The sequence below is a fragment of the Callospermophilus lateralis genome, chromosome 2 (assembly GCF_048772815.1).
Source record: "Callospermophilus lateralis isolate mCalLat2 chromosome 2, mCalLat2.hap1, whole genome shotgun sequence".
NCBI classification, from domain to species: domain Eukaryota; kingdom Metazoa; phylum Chordata; class Mammalia; order Rodentia; family Sciuridae; genus Callospermophilus; species Callospermophilus lateralis.
Genome location: NC_135306.1, coordinates 164360644 through 164381333, shown reverse-complemented (window position 1 = coordinate 164381333; position 20690 = coordinate 164360644). Strand labels below are relative to the sequence as shown.

Genomic DNA, 20690 nt, shown 5'->3' with positions numbered 1-20690 from the left:
TGTGGTTCATTTATTTTCACTTCTGTACAGTATTTTGCTACATAAATAGATTGTAATTCATTTATTCATTCTTCTGTCAATGGGCACTTGACTGGTTTCCCAGTTTTTGCTACAATGGACAGTACTTCTAAAAACATTCTTCTAAATGTCTTCTGGTGAATAAGTGCCAATTCCACTAGGGGTCTCAATCTAGGAGTGGAATTCCTAGGGCATAGAATTTACACATCTTTTCTTTATTTTTGCAACATGATCTGAGTAGCAATACTCTCAACAGAAATATATTAAAATAACTTACCACCTTGTCAGTAGTTCTTGGTATTTTCAAGTTTTTTTTTAATTTTTTGCAATTTAATGGGTATAAAAATTGTATTTTAACCTGAATGTCTCCACCTACCAACAAGATTGAGAAACTTTATGTCATTTTTCTTTGCTTTTTCTTGGCTTTTGATTATTGCAAGTTGGATTTCCTCTACTATGAATTACCTGTTCATAAGTTTTGCTCATTTTTCTATTTGATGGCTTTTCATAGGGGCCAAATTTCCTTGGACTTTGGTTCTGATGCTGCTGACCTGTCACTTAGCCTGCTGCCATCAGTCTGCTGCCAGTCCAAGTTGATCTCTGTATCCACTGGCATCTCAGCAGTTCCAATGCAGCACAACTCACCACAGAGGGAGCCACTGAAGGACCTTACACCCCTGAGCTGTGGGCTTTCCAGCTCCTGAGCCAATTCCTACAGCATCAAAATATGCTCAGACACTGGAGTTAGAATTCTGCCTCTGTCCTCTACTAAATGAATGATTTTATTACCTAATTTGAGCTTCTAAACATTGGGGTAACACCACCAATCTCAAAGGACTTTTAGTTTTTCTTATAAAATGGAGATAAAAATAGCAACGTCAGAAGGACTATTACAAACATTAATTGAGAGACTGCACATACAGTGCCTGCCACATGGTGGTAACATCATCCACCCATCCCCACCTGGCCTTGTCATCGCTACTAGAATTGGCGCCCTGAGCCCTAACTCTCCTCACTTCTGTCTGCTCCAGCCTCCTTACTGGACTTCTCTTTGACCCTTTCTGCAGATTCCTCTTGGACTGAAACTCCACTGAAAAACAGCCTTTGGGTAATGTGTTAGTTTTCCATCACTGTGACAAAATACTTGAGAAAATCAACTTAAAAGAAGGCACGGCTCATTTTGGCTCATGGTTTTAGACCCTGGTTGCTTGACCCTGTTGCTTGGGCCTGTGGTGGCACAGTACATGATGGTGGGAGCACATGGAAGAAGGCCTGCTCCCCTCATAGAAGCCAGGAAGCAAAGAGAGAGAGGAAGAGTTAGGATCCCAATAACCCCTTCAAGGACACTCTCCGATGATCTAACTTCCATCCACTAGGCCCCACCTTCAAAGGGTTTCACGACTTCCAATAGCACAATAGGCTAATAATCAAGCTTTTAGCAAGTGAATCTTTGGGGTCATTGAGATTCAAAGTAAAACAGGTAAGGATCCACAAGTCGACCCACTTGTTTGGGCATCATCACACATCCCAGAACTGGGACTGTTTAAAACAGGAGAAATTCCTAACTGACTGGGAATCAGAAGATGAACAATTAGAATCCCTCAGCAGGATAAACAGTGGAAATCAGCACCATCTCTGCATTTATATTGTCAGCAGATATTTACTGAGTTCCAACATTGTGACAGGTGTTGAACTAAGTACTGCCACCTAGATGAAGTCACAATGAATAAGACAGAGAGAAAAAAACCAATACAGGCAGTAGGGAGGTAACAGGCAAAGAATCAGAGACTTACAAAGGATTTGGGAAATCGTGTGAAGCAAATCCCAGCTTCTCAGTTCCCCTCCTCCTTGGCATCTCTTACCCTACTCCTGCTGAAAATTCTTCCCCTCTTGCCCCTCTCTCCTCCCAGAACTGCAGGATACTAGACTTTTGGGGTTCACCTACTCTCTAATTAGCTAATTCTCATTGCTTGCTCTCTCAGCCTCCCTCTTTTACTTCTAACTAAACTAGCATGTGTCAGATGTCACTGCTGTCACATTCTGTACCTCATTAGACAATGGACTCAAACCCAAGTGGCCTTAGTAACTCACAACCATGGCCCTCAAACCTAACCTTCCATCCCCAACCTTCTTGCCCAAGATCCATACTATATTTCTAAACTGCTACCAGATCATTTCATGCTTAATTCCAAAATTAATTTGCCTGCATATTCCATGGACGCCTCAAACTCAATTCACTTAAAACAGGAGTGGTCATCTTCCCTGTTTCTCTCCTTGTTCCCATCTCAGCCCCAGGTCAGAAGTTACCTACCTTCCCCAGACAGAAGTGGTCTCTACTCCCAGCTACCACTCAGGTCTGACCTCAACTACATCAGGTAGCATGTCAAATGACCTGTGTCACATGCCCATTCCTTCAAATCTAAGAGACTAGAGTTGAGTTCCTTAGGGCACCTCCGACAATGAATCTTCTCTAGGTCCTCAGCACCTCCCTGCACATAGCTGAAGAGATATGGGATACATGATGAGGAATCCCAGGCCCAGGGAATTGGAGACTACCCAGACCACACAGTAAGTTAATGTCAGAGCTGGGAATCCGATCCTGGTCTCTCTACTCCTTGCCCTGTGCCTCTCTCAGAGGAAAGAAACTGGTGAGAGGTCAGGTCAAGCAGGGGCAGCTCAGCTCAGCCCCTATGATGGGCTTAGGAGTATCCCACCCTGAGACCAGCTTTCTCAAACACTGGCCCCATGTTAGGAAACTCTCCATCCCCAAACCACCCACTTCCCATCTCTAGTCGTAAACTTTATGCCAAGACAGCAATCTAATCAAAGCACTTTCAAATCACTAAAGAAATTGCTGCTGGAAGCACTTACAGATAATTAGCTTTTACATGGAGTGGGATGGGCCTGGGCCTGAGGCCAGACTTTCCTCATTGGGTGGGTATGCGTGTGGGGATGAAGATGGCCTGGCCTGGTCATCACCTGGGCAGCAGGGCTAATGCACCTAAAGTCTAGACATAGAAAGAGCTGGAAAATGTGGAGATTTTCCCCAGAGAGTGGGAGAAGGAACAGGAAACCCATGCAGCTGAGAAGCCCAGAGTGTACAGAAAACATCAAGTCAGATTTATGAGCAGCATTCTCCTACTGATTATTGGAAATGCGTCAGTGGCAGCTTTTATGCAAATATTGAAGGGACAAAGGCTAGTACACAAAGGCTCATCATATATCACTGGTGCCACTCTGCTGCTTCTTAGTTTTGTTTGGGGGGCATTTGCTTTGGTTTTGTTTAGCGTTTAGGGATAGGCAGAGGAGTTGGTTGCTGACATGTACCAAACAGAATCATGCAAATGAAGTGAAAACTCAGTCATAAGGGAGGCAACAACCTAGAGATCCTCACATTTTCTGCTTTACTTTTCTTTTCACTCAGACACCTAAAGGCTCCAAAACAGCACAAAACAAGTGGGAACTGCAAAGCAATTGGGAGCCTGCTGATGAGTCCAAGAAGGATGAATCAGTTCATCTAGGGGAGACTCAGAAGGAAAATTCAGTGATATTCAGAGAGGGGAAAAAGGGTCATGCCCAAGGAAGCAAAGACAGGTGAAAGGCCAAAGGACAGGGCAAAACATTTGGTGGAATAAATGAGCTCATGGGTCAGAGGCAGAAATGGAAATGTGCAGTGTGAACCAGATAGGAACGACTTTCAGGATAAAGTCTATGACAAAGCAAGGGGTTAAAGGCTCCCTTTATAAAATGAGGAACTTGTTTTATGGAGTAGCTGCAGGGCTGGTATTCAACAGAAAGCTACAGAAGCTACGCAGGCCCTCTGGAGGATCATACCATCCTCCCTCAAAACATGTCCCAGAGTGCGCCACTCCTGCTGTTTCAAACAAGAGTCCTCTGTTAAAAGCTAAGTGCTAAAGTGGACAAATACAAATAATAACATGTAATAGAGGTTGGAGCAATGGATGGAATGGCTTATATAACTAGCTTGGTGGGCAAGTCAACAAGGCAGAAAGAGAAAGATGGATAGGCACAGAAAGCTAAGTTATTTAGATGGAGAGAAACTGTGACTTGACTCATTTAAGAATGAGTATAAATAGAAAATAATTTCCTGTGAAGCAGATGATTTTCCTTGAAGTGGATTTTCAAAGAGATGCTCTGAAGACATTTGGGAGTGGGTTTCCCTTTGGGTTAGGGCTTTTAGGCATATGCTGATAGGAGATCCCAAGTTTTCAGCAAAGCACTGCAGTGCCCAGGTGGAATCTGAATTGAATCCAAACTGATTCTAGATCATTGGTCCTCAGATGATTAGAAACATCTGGAAAAGTTTTTAAATTACTATTATTCAGGATTTATTATAAGGAATTTGAATTTAATTGGTCTATGGTAGAATCTTGGCATCATTATTTTTAAAAACTCTGTATGTAAGTCTAATGGACATAATGTGTTAAGCACCAGTGTTCTAGAGGTACCTGTGGTGCAAAGAAGTTGCAAAACCTTGAACGTGAAAAGAGCCTGGCTACTCGATGACTTGGCAAAATGAGCAAGTTTATCACCTTCTCAGAGTCTCAGTTTTCAATTTTAAAATGATAATTATACAATACCCAATAAAGAAATAGTGAATGAAATATTGACAGTATTGTCCCTGAAAGTAGTAACAAAACAAAGAAATCCTATTTAACTCCATACTAGCCAATGCAATCACACAAGAAAATTAAATAACAAGGACTAATGATGGGAAAAGAAGATGCAAAACTGCTATTCTTAACAGATGGCCTGATTGTGTGCATGGAAATTCCTAAATAATATAGACACTATTAAAATGTATAAGTGAATTTAGCATGATCAATGGATACAATACTAAAATTGTATTTTCTATAGATTAGCAACAAAATTAGAAAACTTTAAAACTACCATTACATTATCATTTAAATCATCGCTAGGAATAAATATTTTTTAAAAAAAATATGAACACTGAAAACTCAAAAGTTTGTGGAGAGAAATTAAAGATAGTCTATGTTAAGCAGAGACACATACTATGTTCATTGATTATGATAGAAGATTGCTTAAATTTCAATTGTCCAAAAATTTATCTAGAAATTTGAAGAAATTCTAATCAAAATCTCAGCAGGTGTTTTTGTGGATGCTGACAAACTGATCATAAAAAGTATATCAAAATGCAAAGAACTTAAGAATTTCCAATGTAATCTTAAGGAAGAACAAATTTGGAGGATGTATTATGTGACCAAATATCAAAGTGTTTTAGACTAAAGGGACTCAGTGCCATATTGGCACAAGAATGGACATTAAATACGGATGGAACAGAAACATAAAGTCCAGAAACAGACTCAGCATTTATCACCACTTTACTTGCAATATAGGCAACACTTCAATTTAGTGGTGAAGGGGTCATCTTTTCAATGAATGGTTCAACTGGGCACCCATATGGAAGAAACTGAATGTTGAACAACTACTTTTAAAATTAATTTGAAGTGAATCATAAGCCAAAATATGAAAGGCAAAACATTATAAGGCTCCTTGAATGAAATATAGGAGAATAACTTTAAGATTTTAGATAAAATGATGATTTCTTAAATAGATACAATCAGCACAAACTACAAAAGGAAAGATCAATAAATGGACTTTAAGAAAATTAAGAATTCCTATTTATCAAAAAATAGAATTAAGAGAATGAAAAAGCAAACTACAGACTGATGGTTGGCAATATGTTTTCTTACAGGATCAATATTCTCTCTCTCTCTCTCTCTCTCTCTCTCTCTCTCTCACACACACACACACACACACACACACATTCTACACATAAATGTATATATGACATATATATGATGAGAGATTTGTATGTCTATTCTTGATTTATAAATCAGTAAGAAAAAGACAAACTACCAAATGTTTTTCATGAGCCAATTTCTCATGACATTTCACTAAAGAAGAGAACCAAATGGACTATCAAGAATATGAAAAAGTGTTCAAAATCATTACTCATCAGGAAAATTAAAACCATAATGAGTGACCATCCATGGCGGTCACAAGCAATGGATTGCATGCCCACCTATCACAAATTCACAAACAACTTGATTAATAGAAACGCTCCTTTGGAAATTGTATGTTTATTGTCTATGCATGTCATTCTATCTCCCCTTCCTCACTCCCTCTATAAGTTTCTTCCTCTTTCTTACAATCCTTCCCTCACTCTGTCTGGCAGCAAGTGGTGAGCACCCAGATAGTGGTGGTGCTCACCTGGGTGCTCACCACCTGCTGCCAGGGGCAGCAGATGCTGGTTCCTGATCCATGATTTAAGGCCTGGCTGCTATCCCCCGGGCTGTCAGTGCCAGGCTGTTTCCAGGTAAGGGGGTCCTCCCTACTCAAATTTTGCCCCAAACCTTTACCTATAGTCACTCTCTCAATCTCCTATTGTCCCTCCAGGCCCCAGAAACCTCTTTCCCCTGCTCCTCTCTAAATTAATACTTGCCCCACTCCAGAACCCAATGCTGATGGTCAAAAGTGCCACCTCTGCACCTTTTCAGGTCCTCTGAGTGACTCTCACTTGTGGACCTGTGGACACAGCTTCCCTTCTCCCCAGCCATAGCATCATGTTTATATCTGACTTTATTTATTTTATTTTCTCACCAGATTATTTGGGGTCCAGCTAGAAAACAAAACAGTGACTAACTTAAGCCAGCAGCTTCTCGTCCCACGGACACACATACACACATACACACACACATACACACACACACACCCTCTCAAATGAAGAACTCCATTATGAATTCACAGGGATATAAAGGTACTCAGCTCTCTTCTAATGACCCCTGGAAGAAGAGCAGCCCACACACATACTCCAACCAGAATTCCTAGTCCAGTCAGCTCAATACCCTCTAATTTTTGTTTATCACATTACATCTTACAAAAATTACTTCATATGTCACCTGATACCTGCAGAATTTCCACTAAATGAGAAAAGTGAAATTTATAGGGATTAAGAAACTTCTTTCTGGTGTCTTAGCAAACAGCAGCAAGAAACAACTGGCCTCATGGTCTCTCCACAAATTCCCAACTTGGCAGCTTCTATCCATGAGGCACTGCCAGTCTCAACTGCCTGTTCCTCCTCTCACCTGTCTCAAGCTGGTCCACAGAGCTCAACTGGACCCACCAGCCTCCTAAGTCTGCTCATAGACCTAAGAACTTGGGCTCAGGACCATAGGAGTGGCAGGGGGAGAGAGAGGAGATACTGGTACAAAGGGGACTTAGGCAAAATCCCACAGAATGACTTCTAAGCATTTTAGCCATTCTATTATGGTTTGGATACAGAATGTTCCCGAAAAGCTCCTGTGTTGTGCACTTGGTCCCCAATGTAGTGAAGTCCAGACATGGGGGCTTTTGCAATGACTGAATCATGCAGACTCTAATCTCATCAGTGGGTTAATCCATCTAATGGATTAATCATTTGAATGGACTACTGAATGGTCACAGTAGGCAGGTGGGGCATGGTTAAAGAAAGTAGGTTGTGCCCCTGGGGACTTTAACTTGTCTCCCCCCCCTCCTCCCTATCTCTGCTTTCAAGCCGCTGCAAGCTGAGCAGCTTCCCTCTACCACACCCTTCTGCCATGATGTTCTGCCACACCCCAGGCCCAGAGCAATGGAACCAGCCAGCCACCAACTGAAACCATGAATCAACATCAATCTTTCCTCATCTAAGTTGTTCTTGTTTGGCATTTTGGTCACAGCAACAAAAAAGTGATTAACACACTGTCCTTGCTGAGGGTTCTGATAAGCTTTGAATTCCCCATGCTCCCACCTTATACAGGGACCTAACACGGCCAGCAGAGGCCCTGCCAGGCTGTTTTGAATGATGTCAGATATTCTGCATTCTAGCTTCAGCCCTGTGGCCAGTAAAAGGAATGACATGGGTGTGCATGCACATGTGCACACATGTACACGAGTGTACACACATGCACACACACACCAAGCCTCTATACTCTAATTTACAAAGAGTTTTTATCCAGTCATGCACTGAACAAGATTCACCTGTGTGTGAAAGCCACTTCCCTCTTGGGCTGAAGTGGTGGGCACTGTAGTGCCTCTTGGTGGGGGAGGCCAGACTGTGCTCTGGGCCAGGCAGTATGGGACTCTGGGAGTGGCACACACACAGTGTGAGCACCAAGAAGGAAGGAGAGCAGATGGAAAGAATCTTGCAGCTAAATCTGACATTGATGTCAACAGCTGGAGGTGAAACACTCCTGTTGGGCCACCTCAGCTGAGGCAGAGGTTCCAAGCAAAGAAGCCCCTTTAGTGAAGATGCCTGGAGGGGAGGGGGAAAAATTCACATTTGGAGGTTTGACTCGTTTCTATCCCTACCTGGAAAGCAGGACTTATCCCTCTGATTTTGCCTGTGATGAAACAGGGCTCAGGGGTGCTTCAGGGGTTCAAGGCCAAGGTGAAGCTGGACATCAAACCCACATCTGTTTACCAAAGAGGCAATGAGCTGAAGCTTGGAGAGCTGCCAGACTGAGGTGGGGTGGACGGGTTTAGTTTAGATGGACAGTACTAAACCCCTTGACCCCTAACTCTGGATTTTTTCCCAGTGGGGACAGACCCTAAAATGGTTTCTCCTTCAAGCAAGCACAGGGCTAAGTCTCTGGGGAAGACTGAAAGTTTGGGACAGATCAGATTTCAAGATTGTCTACATCCTGCTCCTGGAGGAGTCTGGAATCTTTCAGAAAGAATCTTTCCAGAAAGATAGCCCTATTGCCTTTAATTTTAAAATCCTTTCTCCCCTTTCCACTCCCTCCACACACCAGCTCTCCTCTGACCCTGACAGCTGATCCTGGCACACATCAGCCTCAGCAGCTCCAGAAGGCAGTCCCAGGCAGCCTGATCAGACTGCCACTGATGTTCTTGTCCACCAGGGGCCGCTGTTGCACAGCACATGCAGTCCACCAAACCCCTGAGGCTGGAGCCTGCTCTTGCAAACTGATTTGCTCTAGGCACAAAGACTGCCTGGCAGTTCCATCCCATTACCACTTAGACCTGTTACATAGGGTGCAGTCCCTAGCCATCGGGGCCTTCCTTCAGTCTGGACAGTACTAAAGCTCATAATCTCAGGGGTGCTTGTGAAGAGAGGAGAGGGGAGGCAGGGCAGTGCCTGACACTGTTCCTAACTCACATTCTGGTCTCCTTAAACCCCTCCACCCCTAACTTTAAGGCAAATGCACAGAGGACTTGGCATGTGGGGACTCCTCCCCCTTGCAAAGCTGGGGAAGGTGATGGGTCTGGTCTCCACTCCTCTCTGCCTGCCAGCCTGAGTGGTGACACAGACAGCCGACCTGGGATCCTGGGGCGCTCTGCACAACCCTGGCCTATTCCAAGAGCAGAAGAAGACCAGTCGAGGTAGGCATGAGGGCTGAAGGCAGCTTGTAAGCCTAGGTGGGTTGAACCCCAAAGAGTTGGGAAGAAGCATGTGGGACCTCTGTCGAAAGCAGCCTGTCTCCCTCTCTAGGAGCTGCTCCTAGAAGAAAAAGGACTGGCTGCAAGTCAGATCAAACTAAGACTCCTTCCCCAGCATTCATAGCCTAGCTCTCCCCCACTCAGCCTCACTTTAGTATTAGAGCTCATTCTAACGAGATAAAGTCTCTGCTTTGCACTGGGGTCTGCAAGCCTTAGCCAATGACCCCTTTTGGCTAAGAGGAGGACACCTATAAATGGAAGCAAAAAAGTAAGTTCTTGCCTCCTGGTGCCTAACTTTTCTAGCCTCAACTTGCTCTTCTATAAAGTGGGGTGGAAGTGACTTTTCTTACAGATAAATTGTGAGAATCCAACAGGCAAAGGATGGGGAAAACTAAAGTTTGGTGCAAAAATGAACTATTTCTTTCCATCTGCAGCTATAAGGGGAGCAGACAGTGCAGAGAGACTGTTTTAAAACAGCAGCCTGAGCTGCAGGGTCTCCCAACCTCCTCCATCCTGTTAGAATGTCTGGTTTTCTGTTTCCAAGTCCAGGTCTTTCTGTCTAGTCTCTCATCCAGCCCAGAGAGTCTGGGATGAGGAAGCTGCACAAAGCCAGACAGTAATTTTTCCAGCCCTCACTCAACCCCAGGGATTTTCCTGGATTTGAAATTGAGCCTTCCTCCCCTCCCTGCTCATCTTTTATTTCTCTATCGATTTTCATTAAACTCTCCCCTTGGCTCCAGAACAGGGTGAACTAATTCCTTATTTGAAAAAATAAATAAAACAAAGGGAAGGGATGCTCTTCTAAAAGTGAGATTGTCTCTGGTCTAAGGCTGGAAGAAGAAATTACCAGAATTGTCAGGAGTGGGTGTTCTTAGGTTGTCTGAACACTTGGCTTGAAGTGTCCCCCACCCCTTAAAGCCCTAGGTAGGCTGCTCTTTAAAGACCTGGCCAATTCTCCAGCTGTGGAGTCCCTCTTCTTTAAGGGGTAGGGGACACTTCAAGCCAAGTGTCCTGCCCTCAGATATCCAGTCTTCACCTGCATTGCAGTTCCCAGTCCATGTCTGGTCCCCAGTTCCCTCCAGTCCCAGGGTCCTGATCTTCTCTTTAACCACAGCTGGACTTCTACCAAGGTTACTGCAAAATCCCCAGCATTCAGGCTGTTTGGGGGGCAATGCAGGGTTTCCCCCAGACCACCTTGAAAAGGCCAGGGAGAAGGAAAGGGAAACAGACACAGGCAGAGTATTTCCCCCATCTAGGCACCAGCCTGGAAACCCACCATATTGTCACTCTGTGTCACCACTGCAGCCCACAAGGGAGGAGTCACCCACACTGTACAGAAGAGGAAACCAAGGTTCACAGAGAAGTGGCTTGCAACCCTAGGCCAATTTCAACCTCTCCCACAACCCTGCAGTCATTCCCCTTGGTGATGCCAGTGTACCTGGCCAGTTCCATTCCTCCAGAAAGCCTGCCATGACCAATCCACCTCAACAGAGTTAGGTCCATCGGCCCCCATTAGACAGTATGGCTCAGGGGTCCTCACTACCTCCTTGGCCCTCATCTTCTTCCTCTAGTCTCCTCCCAAGTCTGGATCAGAGAACACTGCCTCCTCTTCTGGGATCCCCCAATTCACTGAGCAGGCTGCTCTTTAAAGACCTGGCCAGTTCTCCAGCTGTGGAGTCCCTCTTCTTTGGGGAGAATGGTTTCCTCTGCTCTCCTGGAAGCTGCTTGGGAGCCCCTCCTTGGTCTTTCTGGACCCAGCTCCACAATTGCCTCCTTGGTGCTGCCTGCAGAAGCAACCCAGAAGAGGTGGGGCCTCCCTCCTGTGGCCTCTCAGGGTCACGGGACAGTCCTCCACTGCCTACTGCTCAGCTCCCTTGCCTGGCCAACCAGGTCTGCTTGGCTCTCCTCCCTATGCCAGCTGGAGGTGGCGAGGTTGGGACTTTGGTCAGGAGCAGCAAGGCCATCTGGGTTAAGGTGCAGGGACTTTGCTGCTCTCATGTACCCATTAAACCAGCAGAGCAGTGAGGTAGACAGGAGTGGTCAGGCAGGCAAGGCCCAAATTCTGGTTCCAGCACTCAGAATGTGATTTCAGGCAAGTCACATAAACTATCTGAGACTTCCTTGCCCTGTCTTTTAGATGTTAATGATGCTCACCTCCCAAGGTTCTGGTGTTAATAGAGGACATAATGGGCCAGGTTAATCCAGCACAGTCAGCCTTCAGTGTCTGACACTTCTTTAGCCCACTAGGCCTGACAACCACCCAAGCCAGCCATGGTCTGTGATAGGGACACTAAAATATTCTGCTTTTTGAGCAGCATGAGAAAAAAAAAAAGCCTCTAGCCATGCCAGCTACAAAGGTTTTCAGCACTTTCCTGAATTGAAAACTTTATGCTGCATAATCTATGAGTCTAAATCAAAGAGACAAGCTGGAGGTAGGGTGGGCATTGTGTGGGCAAACAGGATCAGATGGCAGGACACAGATGCAAAAGAAGAGGGTCATTTTGCTCACCCCATCCACATTTAGACCAACTCACAGGAACAGATGGAGAGCTCATACTCCAAACCCTGCAGGCACCACAACTGTCCTGGGACACACCACTCCTTTCCACTTCTCTGCCATAAGAATATTTAGCATCTTTGTCATCTTCCCTTGAAACGTGGTTAGAAAATTCCCAAACATCAGCCCAGCCTCCCTATCCCTGCAACTTAGATGCACTGGGGGCCCAACTGCAGGCTGAGACCCTCTCAGGTGCGGGGAAGTAGCAGCTTGAGCGCCAGCAAGGGAGTAGAGCTAGAGAGTGGCTAGAATGTCATGTCTCCACAGGTTGGGCTTGAGTGGGGCCCTGGGCCTATCAGAACACCACATTGCTCCTCCAACTTCAGCCTACCCTGTGACATATTGACCCAGTCACTGCTTGAACCTGGGTTTCCGCTTCCCAACTCAGGCCCTCTAGTCCTCAGTGGGGCAGAAATGCCTGGGTACCCAGTGCTCCACTGCTCTTGACCCTCTGTCCACCAAGGACCTGGCTCCCCTTCCCTTGGCTGCAATGGATGGACCAACCACTCCCCGTACTGGCTGGCCTGCCCACCGCTATGCTCTATCCATCAGGCTTTCGGTCAGTGATCACCCCACCTCGGAAGTGCTAAGTGTCCCTTTGGACCCTACCATTCTCTATCAGTTTCATTAGTCCCTCTCCCCTTCACCTCCACATTGAGACCCACAGTCAATACCCCTAGAAACCTCCACTGAGTGGTATCTGGAAGAAAACAGGATGCAGGTGACTTGCTCCATGAAGAGACCCAGATGGCCACTGTGAGGCTTGGCCCCACCCCCATCTGGCTCAGGGACCTCAGGCCACCTCAGATAGCCACCCTTACCTTCTCCAGCTGATGGACACCCTCTTCCACACAGCAGATGGAGGCCAGTGTGCGAAGCGCCTGGGGGTACAAGCACCGGAAATTGTCCTGTCGGCAGACCTTGAAGAGTGCTACGACCCCACCCTCCTGCCAAGAAAAAAGAAAATGTCACAGGACACATCACCATGGACCTTCCCTGGTACTGACTCAAGAATAACTGGAATCCCTCACTCAGTTGATCAGTTTTGGGGTCACCCCACTACCACCACCACACATACCCATATGCACAGAGAAATGCAGACAGTCCTAACAGTCCAAGTTGGAGGTGAGATCACCCTGATGCTTCTGGGATTTGGGGGCCAGAGGCCCAGAAGGACACGTTGCTGGGGCCAGGATTGACATCATTCAACATAGGTCCCAGACACCTAGCCACACCCTCTCAGCAGCCTCCAGTGGAGCAGGCCTGGAATCATCAGAAACATGTCCTAGAAACAGACCAGAGGCAGGTGGAGGGAACAGGAGACTAGAAGTACACTGCTAGTTCTCACTCTGCCAGCAATCCCCAAGCTCCTCCTCAACAACTCTGACTGTGCTGGCAGGCAGGCAAGATGAAGTTTATTTACACCTTTATACCATACCATAATTTATTCCTACTTCTGTGATGGGGAAAAAATCCTGAAGTGCACATGGGTAAGGTGATCCACCCTACATCCACCCCACTCTGCCAGGCAGGAATCTGGGAGAGGGAATGCCTACTCCAGGTGCCCTGACACTGGTCATGTATATTCTATACTTAACCACTGGAGCCCACCTTGGCCCTGGGTACAACAGATCACACGGGAGAACTCATAACACCCAGCAAACCAATGGCAAGCCCACCTTGTGCCTCCAGAGCACATGAGGCTGGATTCCCTGCATCTGGCTTTGATTCCTTCCCTCCCTCTCCCTCTTCCCTGGGGGTGGAAGGGTGCCTGGAGGTGGCAGCACTAACACAGCATCAACCACTCCCCTGAAGCCTTGGGACGCTGGCCCTTAACCTCATCACTCCCAAGTCTAAGCCCTTTGCAGCTGCTCCCCAAACTGAACAAAATGTCACCGAAAGAAGGTAAATTCACCAAAATACCATCTCCCATCAGAATTTTAAGAACTCTGACCACCAAAAAATATAGTGAGTACCTACTATGTGCCAAGCTCTATCCTGTGCTGATGAGGGTGCAGCAGCAATTTTGATTGGAAGGCAGCAAACGAACCACTGGCAGAGGAAGCAGTGACCACTGCAGCCCAATACAGCTGCACCAAGACAACCCAGGCCCAGACCCTTTTTTCCCTCCACTCCAAAAACATAGGCTCACGCGCTCTTTTGGCTGTAAGAGTTCTGCTGCTGATCTCAGCAGGGGTTAGGGTGAACACACCTAACTATGCGAAGTGGATAACTTTTGACATTTTGTAATCAACTAAGACTGACCACAAACTTTTATAACTCTACTTCCCTCTGGGGCTGTTGGTTTGGTGGGAAAGGGGCCTGCCTTACTGCTATTAAATTTATTCATGTATTTGAAAATAATAATAGTTTATTATGTATCAGACACTGGGCTGAGCCCTGAGTAGGACTGCCTCAGGCCCCGTCCATCCTGAACTCATAGTCCGACAGGGACAGCAGGAAATTCTAAAAGCAGATTCAAAGCTGGGTAAAGGTTTGAATGAGGGTGGGGGTGCAGAGTTAAGGGTGTGCAGAGCAGGAGGCTCTCACTATCTGGGAGGAGTCTGTAGAAGGGGCAAGACAGAACCATTCCGATTTTATATGCGCATCATTTCTATAATAAAAATTTGTCTAGCATGAGACAAGAAGCCTACGCCTCCAACTCCTTGTCCCATAATCCTTTAACCTTACCTTCACACTTGCTCACAGGACATCTGATAAGTGTGAAGACCTTACTTAGAATCCAGGAACAATCAAGTTACCCTTTAAAGTGAGAAGAAAAGAAACAGGACTCCTAAGCTCTCCTTAGCCAGCCCTGCTGGCCACTAATAGCCTCCCTCCAGATTAAATATATCCCTCATACATATGGAGATATGTTTATTTATGTATTTATGTTTGATCATCTCAGTTAAACAAATATCATTTCAATAAATAGATGACAGATGTTGACATCTGGAGCAGACAATGAAGAAACGATGCCAAAGAGCAGGAGGCCGAATGCTAGATGGATGTGGCAGCCCCCATTTGGCTCAGGAAGCATTGAAACCAGCACAGGGCTGCCTGCTCCCCTGCACACATTTGTACTGGATCCTCTTTATTCTTTCCCAAAGCCTGTGACAAAGGTCCTTATTTGTGTCTTTAGCTACTGGGAGAGGAAAGAGAAAATTTTGGGATCCAGTCTAAGGAGATTCTGGTCCAAATCCTGGCTCTGCTGCTGCTTAGCATTGACTAAAAATGAGTCATACCAGCTACATGACTAAGCAGTAGGGGGAGCAGTGAAGCCACTGTGTGCAGAAGGGCCTGGTCCCAAGTTTTGGACGGAGGTAGGAGGGTCAGGTTAGACAGAAGGCTTCCTGGCTAGATGGTTGCCTCATGGCCTCAAGGAAGATGTATCAAGAGTTGGGACACGTGGAAGGCCAGAGGAAGAAGGGGCCACAGGAGCTGAGGTGAATTATCTCATGGACCACACTGACCACACTGGAGCCCCCATTCAAGATAGGAGCATGGCACTCACCCAGGAGCAAGACTGGGAATTGCCTGAGCTAACAGATCACACTGTTGGCTGGAGCTTGTTTAATTTTATAGAAAGCTCTGGGCTCCGAGCCGAGCTCCATAACAGAATGAATTATTCAGACAAGCTTGGGATGAGCTGTCCTAAAGCTGGCAGAGGCCCCCTGTGGGGTGTGGAGGCTGGTGGTAGCAGGAATAAGAGAAGAGCTGGGGATAATTTTGATGAAGCGCAGGGGAGTTTTCATGCTCGGCTCTGGGGAAGGGATGGAGTTGGCCACCATTATCTCAGGGAAGCTTGGGCATCGTCCTTGGTCTTCAGAGTATCCAGAGATTGAGAGGACAGATTTCAGATGGGCTGCCCAAGTTCCCTCCTGAAGGCAGCTTAAGTAGATTAATGACCCAAAAAGAGACTACAGCAGACCCCAAAAGAGGAAGGTCACTGGGAGAAACTGCTCACTTGTGTCACAAAGTTGGTCACATTTACTGAGCATCTGAGAGGAGAATGCTAGGCAGGTGTGCCAGGGATTCCCAGTTCCTGCCTCACTGTCAGGACTAGACACCCTCACCCAGTGACTCTGCTGGAGGAACTAGTCTCGGCATCTTTCAGGCTAGAAATAAAGTAGGTTTCATGCACCTCTCTCTGCTCTTAACCCTTTGTCTACAGGATCACAAAGACCAGAGACACAAGAAGGTTGAGATGATGATTTGGAGTGAGCATACGCAGTTAAAATGCCATCTCTGCATTAATGTGTGTGACCTTAGATAAGTTATTCACATTTTTTTACCCCTGAATCTCTGTTTCCTTGCCTTAAAGATGGGAAATAAATTCTAACACATCAAAAGATTGTTGGAGTATCAGATGAGATAATAAGTGGGTTGAGTAAGTAGCAAAGGACATGGGAGGTCTGTGGGAAGAGGACAAAGGGATAAAAGAGTGATAGGGAAGGAAAGGAGGAGGGAAAAGTGGAGGACCTGCTGCTGAGTGGGATTCAGAACACAACCAAGAGCACAGCCTATAATGCTAAACAGCCGGGTTCCAATTCTGTCACTTACCAACCAAATGGCCTTCTCATTGTCTCAGCTCCCCCACCTGTACCATGGGGTGGATGCTGTCTACCACAAAGGATGAGCAGGAGGTTTACTTTTTTATTATTTAAAAAGAATACCTGAGAGCAGAATGCATTACAATTCTTATTACACATACACAGCACAATTTTTCATATCTCTGGTCATGTGTAAAGTATTTTTGACACCAATTCGTGTCTTCATACATGTACTTTGGATAATGATGTCCATGACATTCCACCATCCTTGCTAATCCTCTGCCCCCTCCTTTTCCCTCCCACCCCTCTGCTCTACCTAGAGTTCGTCAATTCCTCCCATTCTCTCCCTCCCTGCTCCACTATGAATCAGCCTCCTTATTTCAGAGGAAAAATTTAGCATTTATTTTTTGGGGGAATGGCTAACTTCACTTAGCATTATCTTCTCCAACACCATCCATTTATCTGCAAATGCCATGATTTTATTCTCTTTTATTGCTGAGTAAAATTCTATTGTGTATATATGCCACACTTTTTTTTTATCCGTTCATCCACAGAAGGGCATCTAGGTTGGCTCCACAGTTTAGCTCTTGTGAATTGTGCTAGCAGGAGGTTTAAATAAGTTATTTTGTATAAAGCACTCAGAACATCATAGTAAGTGCTATTTATAGAGCACTTTTTTTTAATAGCACACTTTAATGGTTTTTTTTTTCTACTACCATAACTGTCATCACCACCATCATCATCACAGCTGACCATCTACAGCCATAGAAATCTCAGTTCTCTCACTTCTCTCCCCCATTCCTGTCCTCACTGTCATCAGCTTTGCACCTGGAGTGGGCCAGCCCATCTTGGAGTTCTGCACCAGGAGCAGAGAAAGAAGAACTACTGATTCAGACTGACTGATCTGTTGTAGCAAAGGCTTCACCTGGAAAGGGAAGGACTCTAGATTTTAGCCAATTAAGCTGGTGGGAAAAAAAAAAGCATTGACTCCAGAGCTGGACAAATCTGGTTTTAAATGTCAGCTGGACAAGATATTCAACCACTGTGAGTCTTGGAGTCCTCATCTGTACGTCAGGGCCATAATACCATCTCAGAGGGGTAACTGTGCAGAAAGTGCCAGTACGGAACCTGGCATGTAGGAAGCAACCAACATATAGGAATTCTGATTGTTGTTATTCTGGTTAATGCTCAATAAGATTCGTGTATTCTCTTGGGTAGGCTCCAGTGAGGTGTGGCCCACGTAACAATCAAAGGATCATTATGAATCTTTAAAACTACTGGCTATGGCTCATGAAGAGTCCAGGGATGGTGTTGAGAACACGGGGGATATTTGAGTAGCTCAGGAGTGGGTGGAATAGGTAAGGAGCCTCCAGACAGAAATAGAGGAGTGATGACTAAATGTGGAAAACAGTTCACCAAAGCCTTCTGTTTAAAAATGGATTAGGGTAAAATTAAAATTGCTTCATTACTTTCTCCATAAAAATACCAGGGAAGTCGGACAGCATGGCAGATTCAGGCGGTCTCTTAAGTATCAAAGAGTTCAGCCTCTTCAGGTTGACCTTGCCAACCTCCTCCAGTGAGCTAATGGTAGAACTGGGAGAAGAGGAGACTCTGGTCCCTACCCAGACCTTTCTCCCTTGCTTTCTACCACTGGGAATGTTTGGGATAAATCTTTAGCCAGAGGAGAGTCCTGGTCCTCAGAGGAGACTAGGCTTAGGCACAAATGCATGTCCTCTCTCTGGTTTCCTGAAAGAGGAACACAAATGAAGGCAGGCAGTAGGAGCCCTCTATGTCAACCAGCAGGTGAGATGAGACTTTGAGTATCCAGGCCCTGGAGCAGAACACCCAGAGCTTCAGAGCCTATGCCAAGTAGAGTCTCCTTCCCAGAAAATTCTAAGTCCTATTCTCAAAACAAAACACCTCTGGCCCCATTCTGCCATTGAGAATAAGTCTCACCCCTTCTAGGCTTCAGCTCCATTCCTGCAACCCAAACTCGGCTACCATTTGTCATTCATTTGGAATAATAGAAAATGATTGTCCCAAAAGAAGTTCAGCTAACTTCTATTTGAACCTAATCATCAAACACAGATCGATTGCAACAGCTCTCTGGTCCCCCACAGTACCACAACAGATCTCTGAAGACTGAACCCTCTCAACCAAGAAGAATGGTGGAATAACAGAATATTTGAAGGTGGAAGGGCCAATGCTACCTTCTCCAATCCCCTTTGCCCCAGACCCCAATACCACCATAAGCTTTGTGGGTCACATCTTAACTAAATACCTCCCAAAGAGAGGAGTGACCTCAACCCAAGAGGCAGGGAACCTGGAAAGCTAAATATCTGCCCCAGGCCTTACTCCAGACAAATCAATTCAGAAATTATTTAAAGCTCCCTCATGATTCTAATGGGCATCTGGGGTTGAGACTTTTGACCCCCAAATTGGAAGAGCCAAAGCCTGAATCACGAGTCACCACTATGGGCTTTGGACCATGAATTTTGAACTAAAGACACCTGGTTTATAATTCTGACTCCACTCTTTTGTGGTGCTGAGAATTGGACCCAGGGTCTTGTGCATGCGAGGGAAATATTCTATCAACTGAGCTATTTCCCCAGCCCCCTGACTCTACTCTTTATCAGCTGTGTGGACAAGTCCCTCAGATCATGATCTCAATTATAAATGGGAACATATGGAAACTGTCCACTTCAACAGGATGGTTTTGTTTCCAAAGAAATAAGGTTTACAAGGCATTAAGTAGAGTGCACAGCAACACTCCAATGTTAGCTACTGCTATTATGTATAATTCACTTCTCTGCTGACCAGCATTGGCAAGTGTTTACCCTGGTTATTCTAAATGTCTTTAAAGGCTTAGAACAGTGATTCTGAGTATCTGATCATGCTTCGGAATCACCTGCAAAGATTGAAAATGTAGATTCCCAAGTCTTAGCCCAGGTTCTCAGTAAATCTTGGGCGGAGGGAGAGTAAAAGTATTTGTGTTTTCCACAAATGCTCTAAGGGACTGTGATGCCTGGGAATCATCCAAAGAGAGCATCTTCCTGGGACTGGTGTCATAAGTCTATTGAGACACAACTTGGTTCCAATTAGATCCCTCATTCTATATCCATTGGTGATATTATTTCACAAGTGAAAAAGAAGAACAAACAGACCTTACTTTGATCCTAGAGCTACCAAATTGCCTACATTGGGCTCAAAGGTTTTAGAGGCCATAATCCAGGGCAACTTAACCACAAAGTCAATTAATTAGGGCCCCTATTGTAATCTATGAAACCAGTGTCCTTTTTTATTTCATCTTTCCCTCGTGTAATACTGAAGTAGCTGTAAGGCATTTTGGGGAATCCAGCCAAGAGCTGGGAAAAGGGATTTTTGGATGGGACCCTTGAGGACACATGCCTCTGAATTTGAGGTGAAGGTCATGTTTATAGATATGTTCCCCTCCTATTTCTCCCGATAACACTACTAGTAATTATTATGGGGTAGAGGTTGTTATGATAACAAGATTAAGAGATGTGAATAGGGCTTAACTCTATAGACAACAATATAAAAAAACTTTCCTTTAAACTAGTTTGAGATACTACATTTCTTATATCCATGATGCCAGGAAGCCATATAAAGCCAATCCATCTTCTAAAATGCTACATGCCAGATGGTCTTTGTATTAGTACATCACCGTGTAGACACCAGGGACACCACAGCTTTCAAGAAGGAAAATCAATCAGTAGAGATGGGGAAAGAAGTTGACCCTGCACAAATAAAATAATGGAGGTTCTGGGGATACCATTTTTTGTGTCTCAAGTTGAAAATGAAATCACAGGAACTATCCACCTATTAAAGTGAAACACCAAGGTCAGTTAGGAGAGGCGACTCTCCCAAGGTCACACAGCAAACTAATTCCCAACCATGATGAACCTCTTGTGTTGAGAGCCACAGCCGAAGGGGCCCCAGCAAACTTTCAGACTGCCAGCTGATGATTGGCTCACAGCGGCTTCAGCAACATCTAGCTGATTGGCTCCTCTGCGGTGATGCTCATTGGGCTGTTTCCCTGCCCTTTCAGGCTACGGAGCTGCTCACTGGGGGACTTTTTT

At 45.4% G+C, this 20690-nt stretch overlaps 1 protein-coding gene across 1 annotated transcript in view; it reads right to left on the bottom strand.

Annotated features, from left to right (window-relative positions):
- The window catches only part of Insc (INSC spindle orientation adaptor protein), a 119449-nt gene that overhangs the window by 25409 nt on the left and 73350 nt on the right, over window positions 1-20690 (bottom strand). Inside the window, exon 7 of the mRNA XM_076844231.2 lies at window positions 12859-12984. Within this exon, the coding sequence (XP_076700346.1) occupies window positions 12859-12984 (126 nt within the window). The remainder of the gene's footprint in view (window positions 1-12858; window positions 12985-20690) is intronic.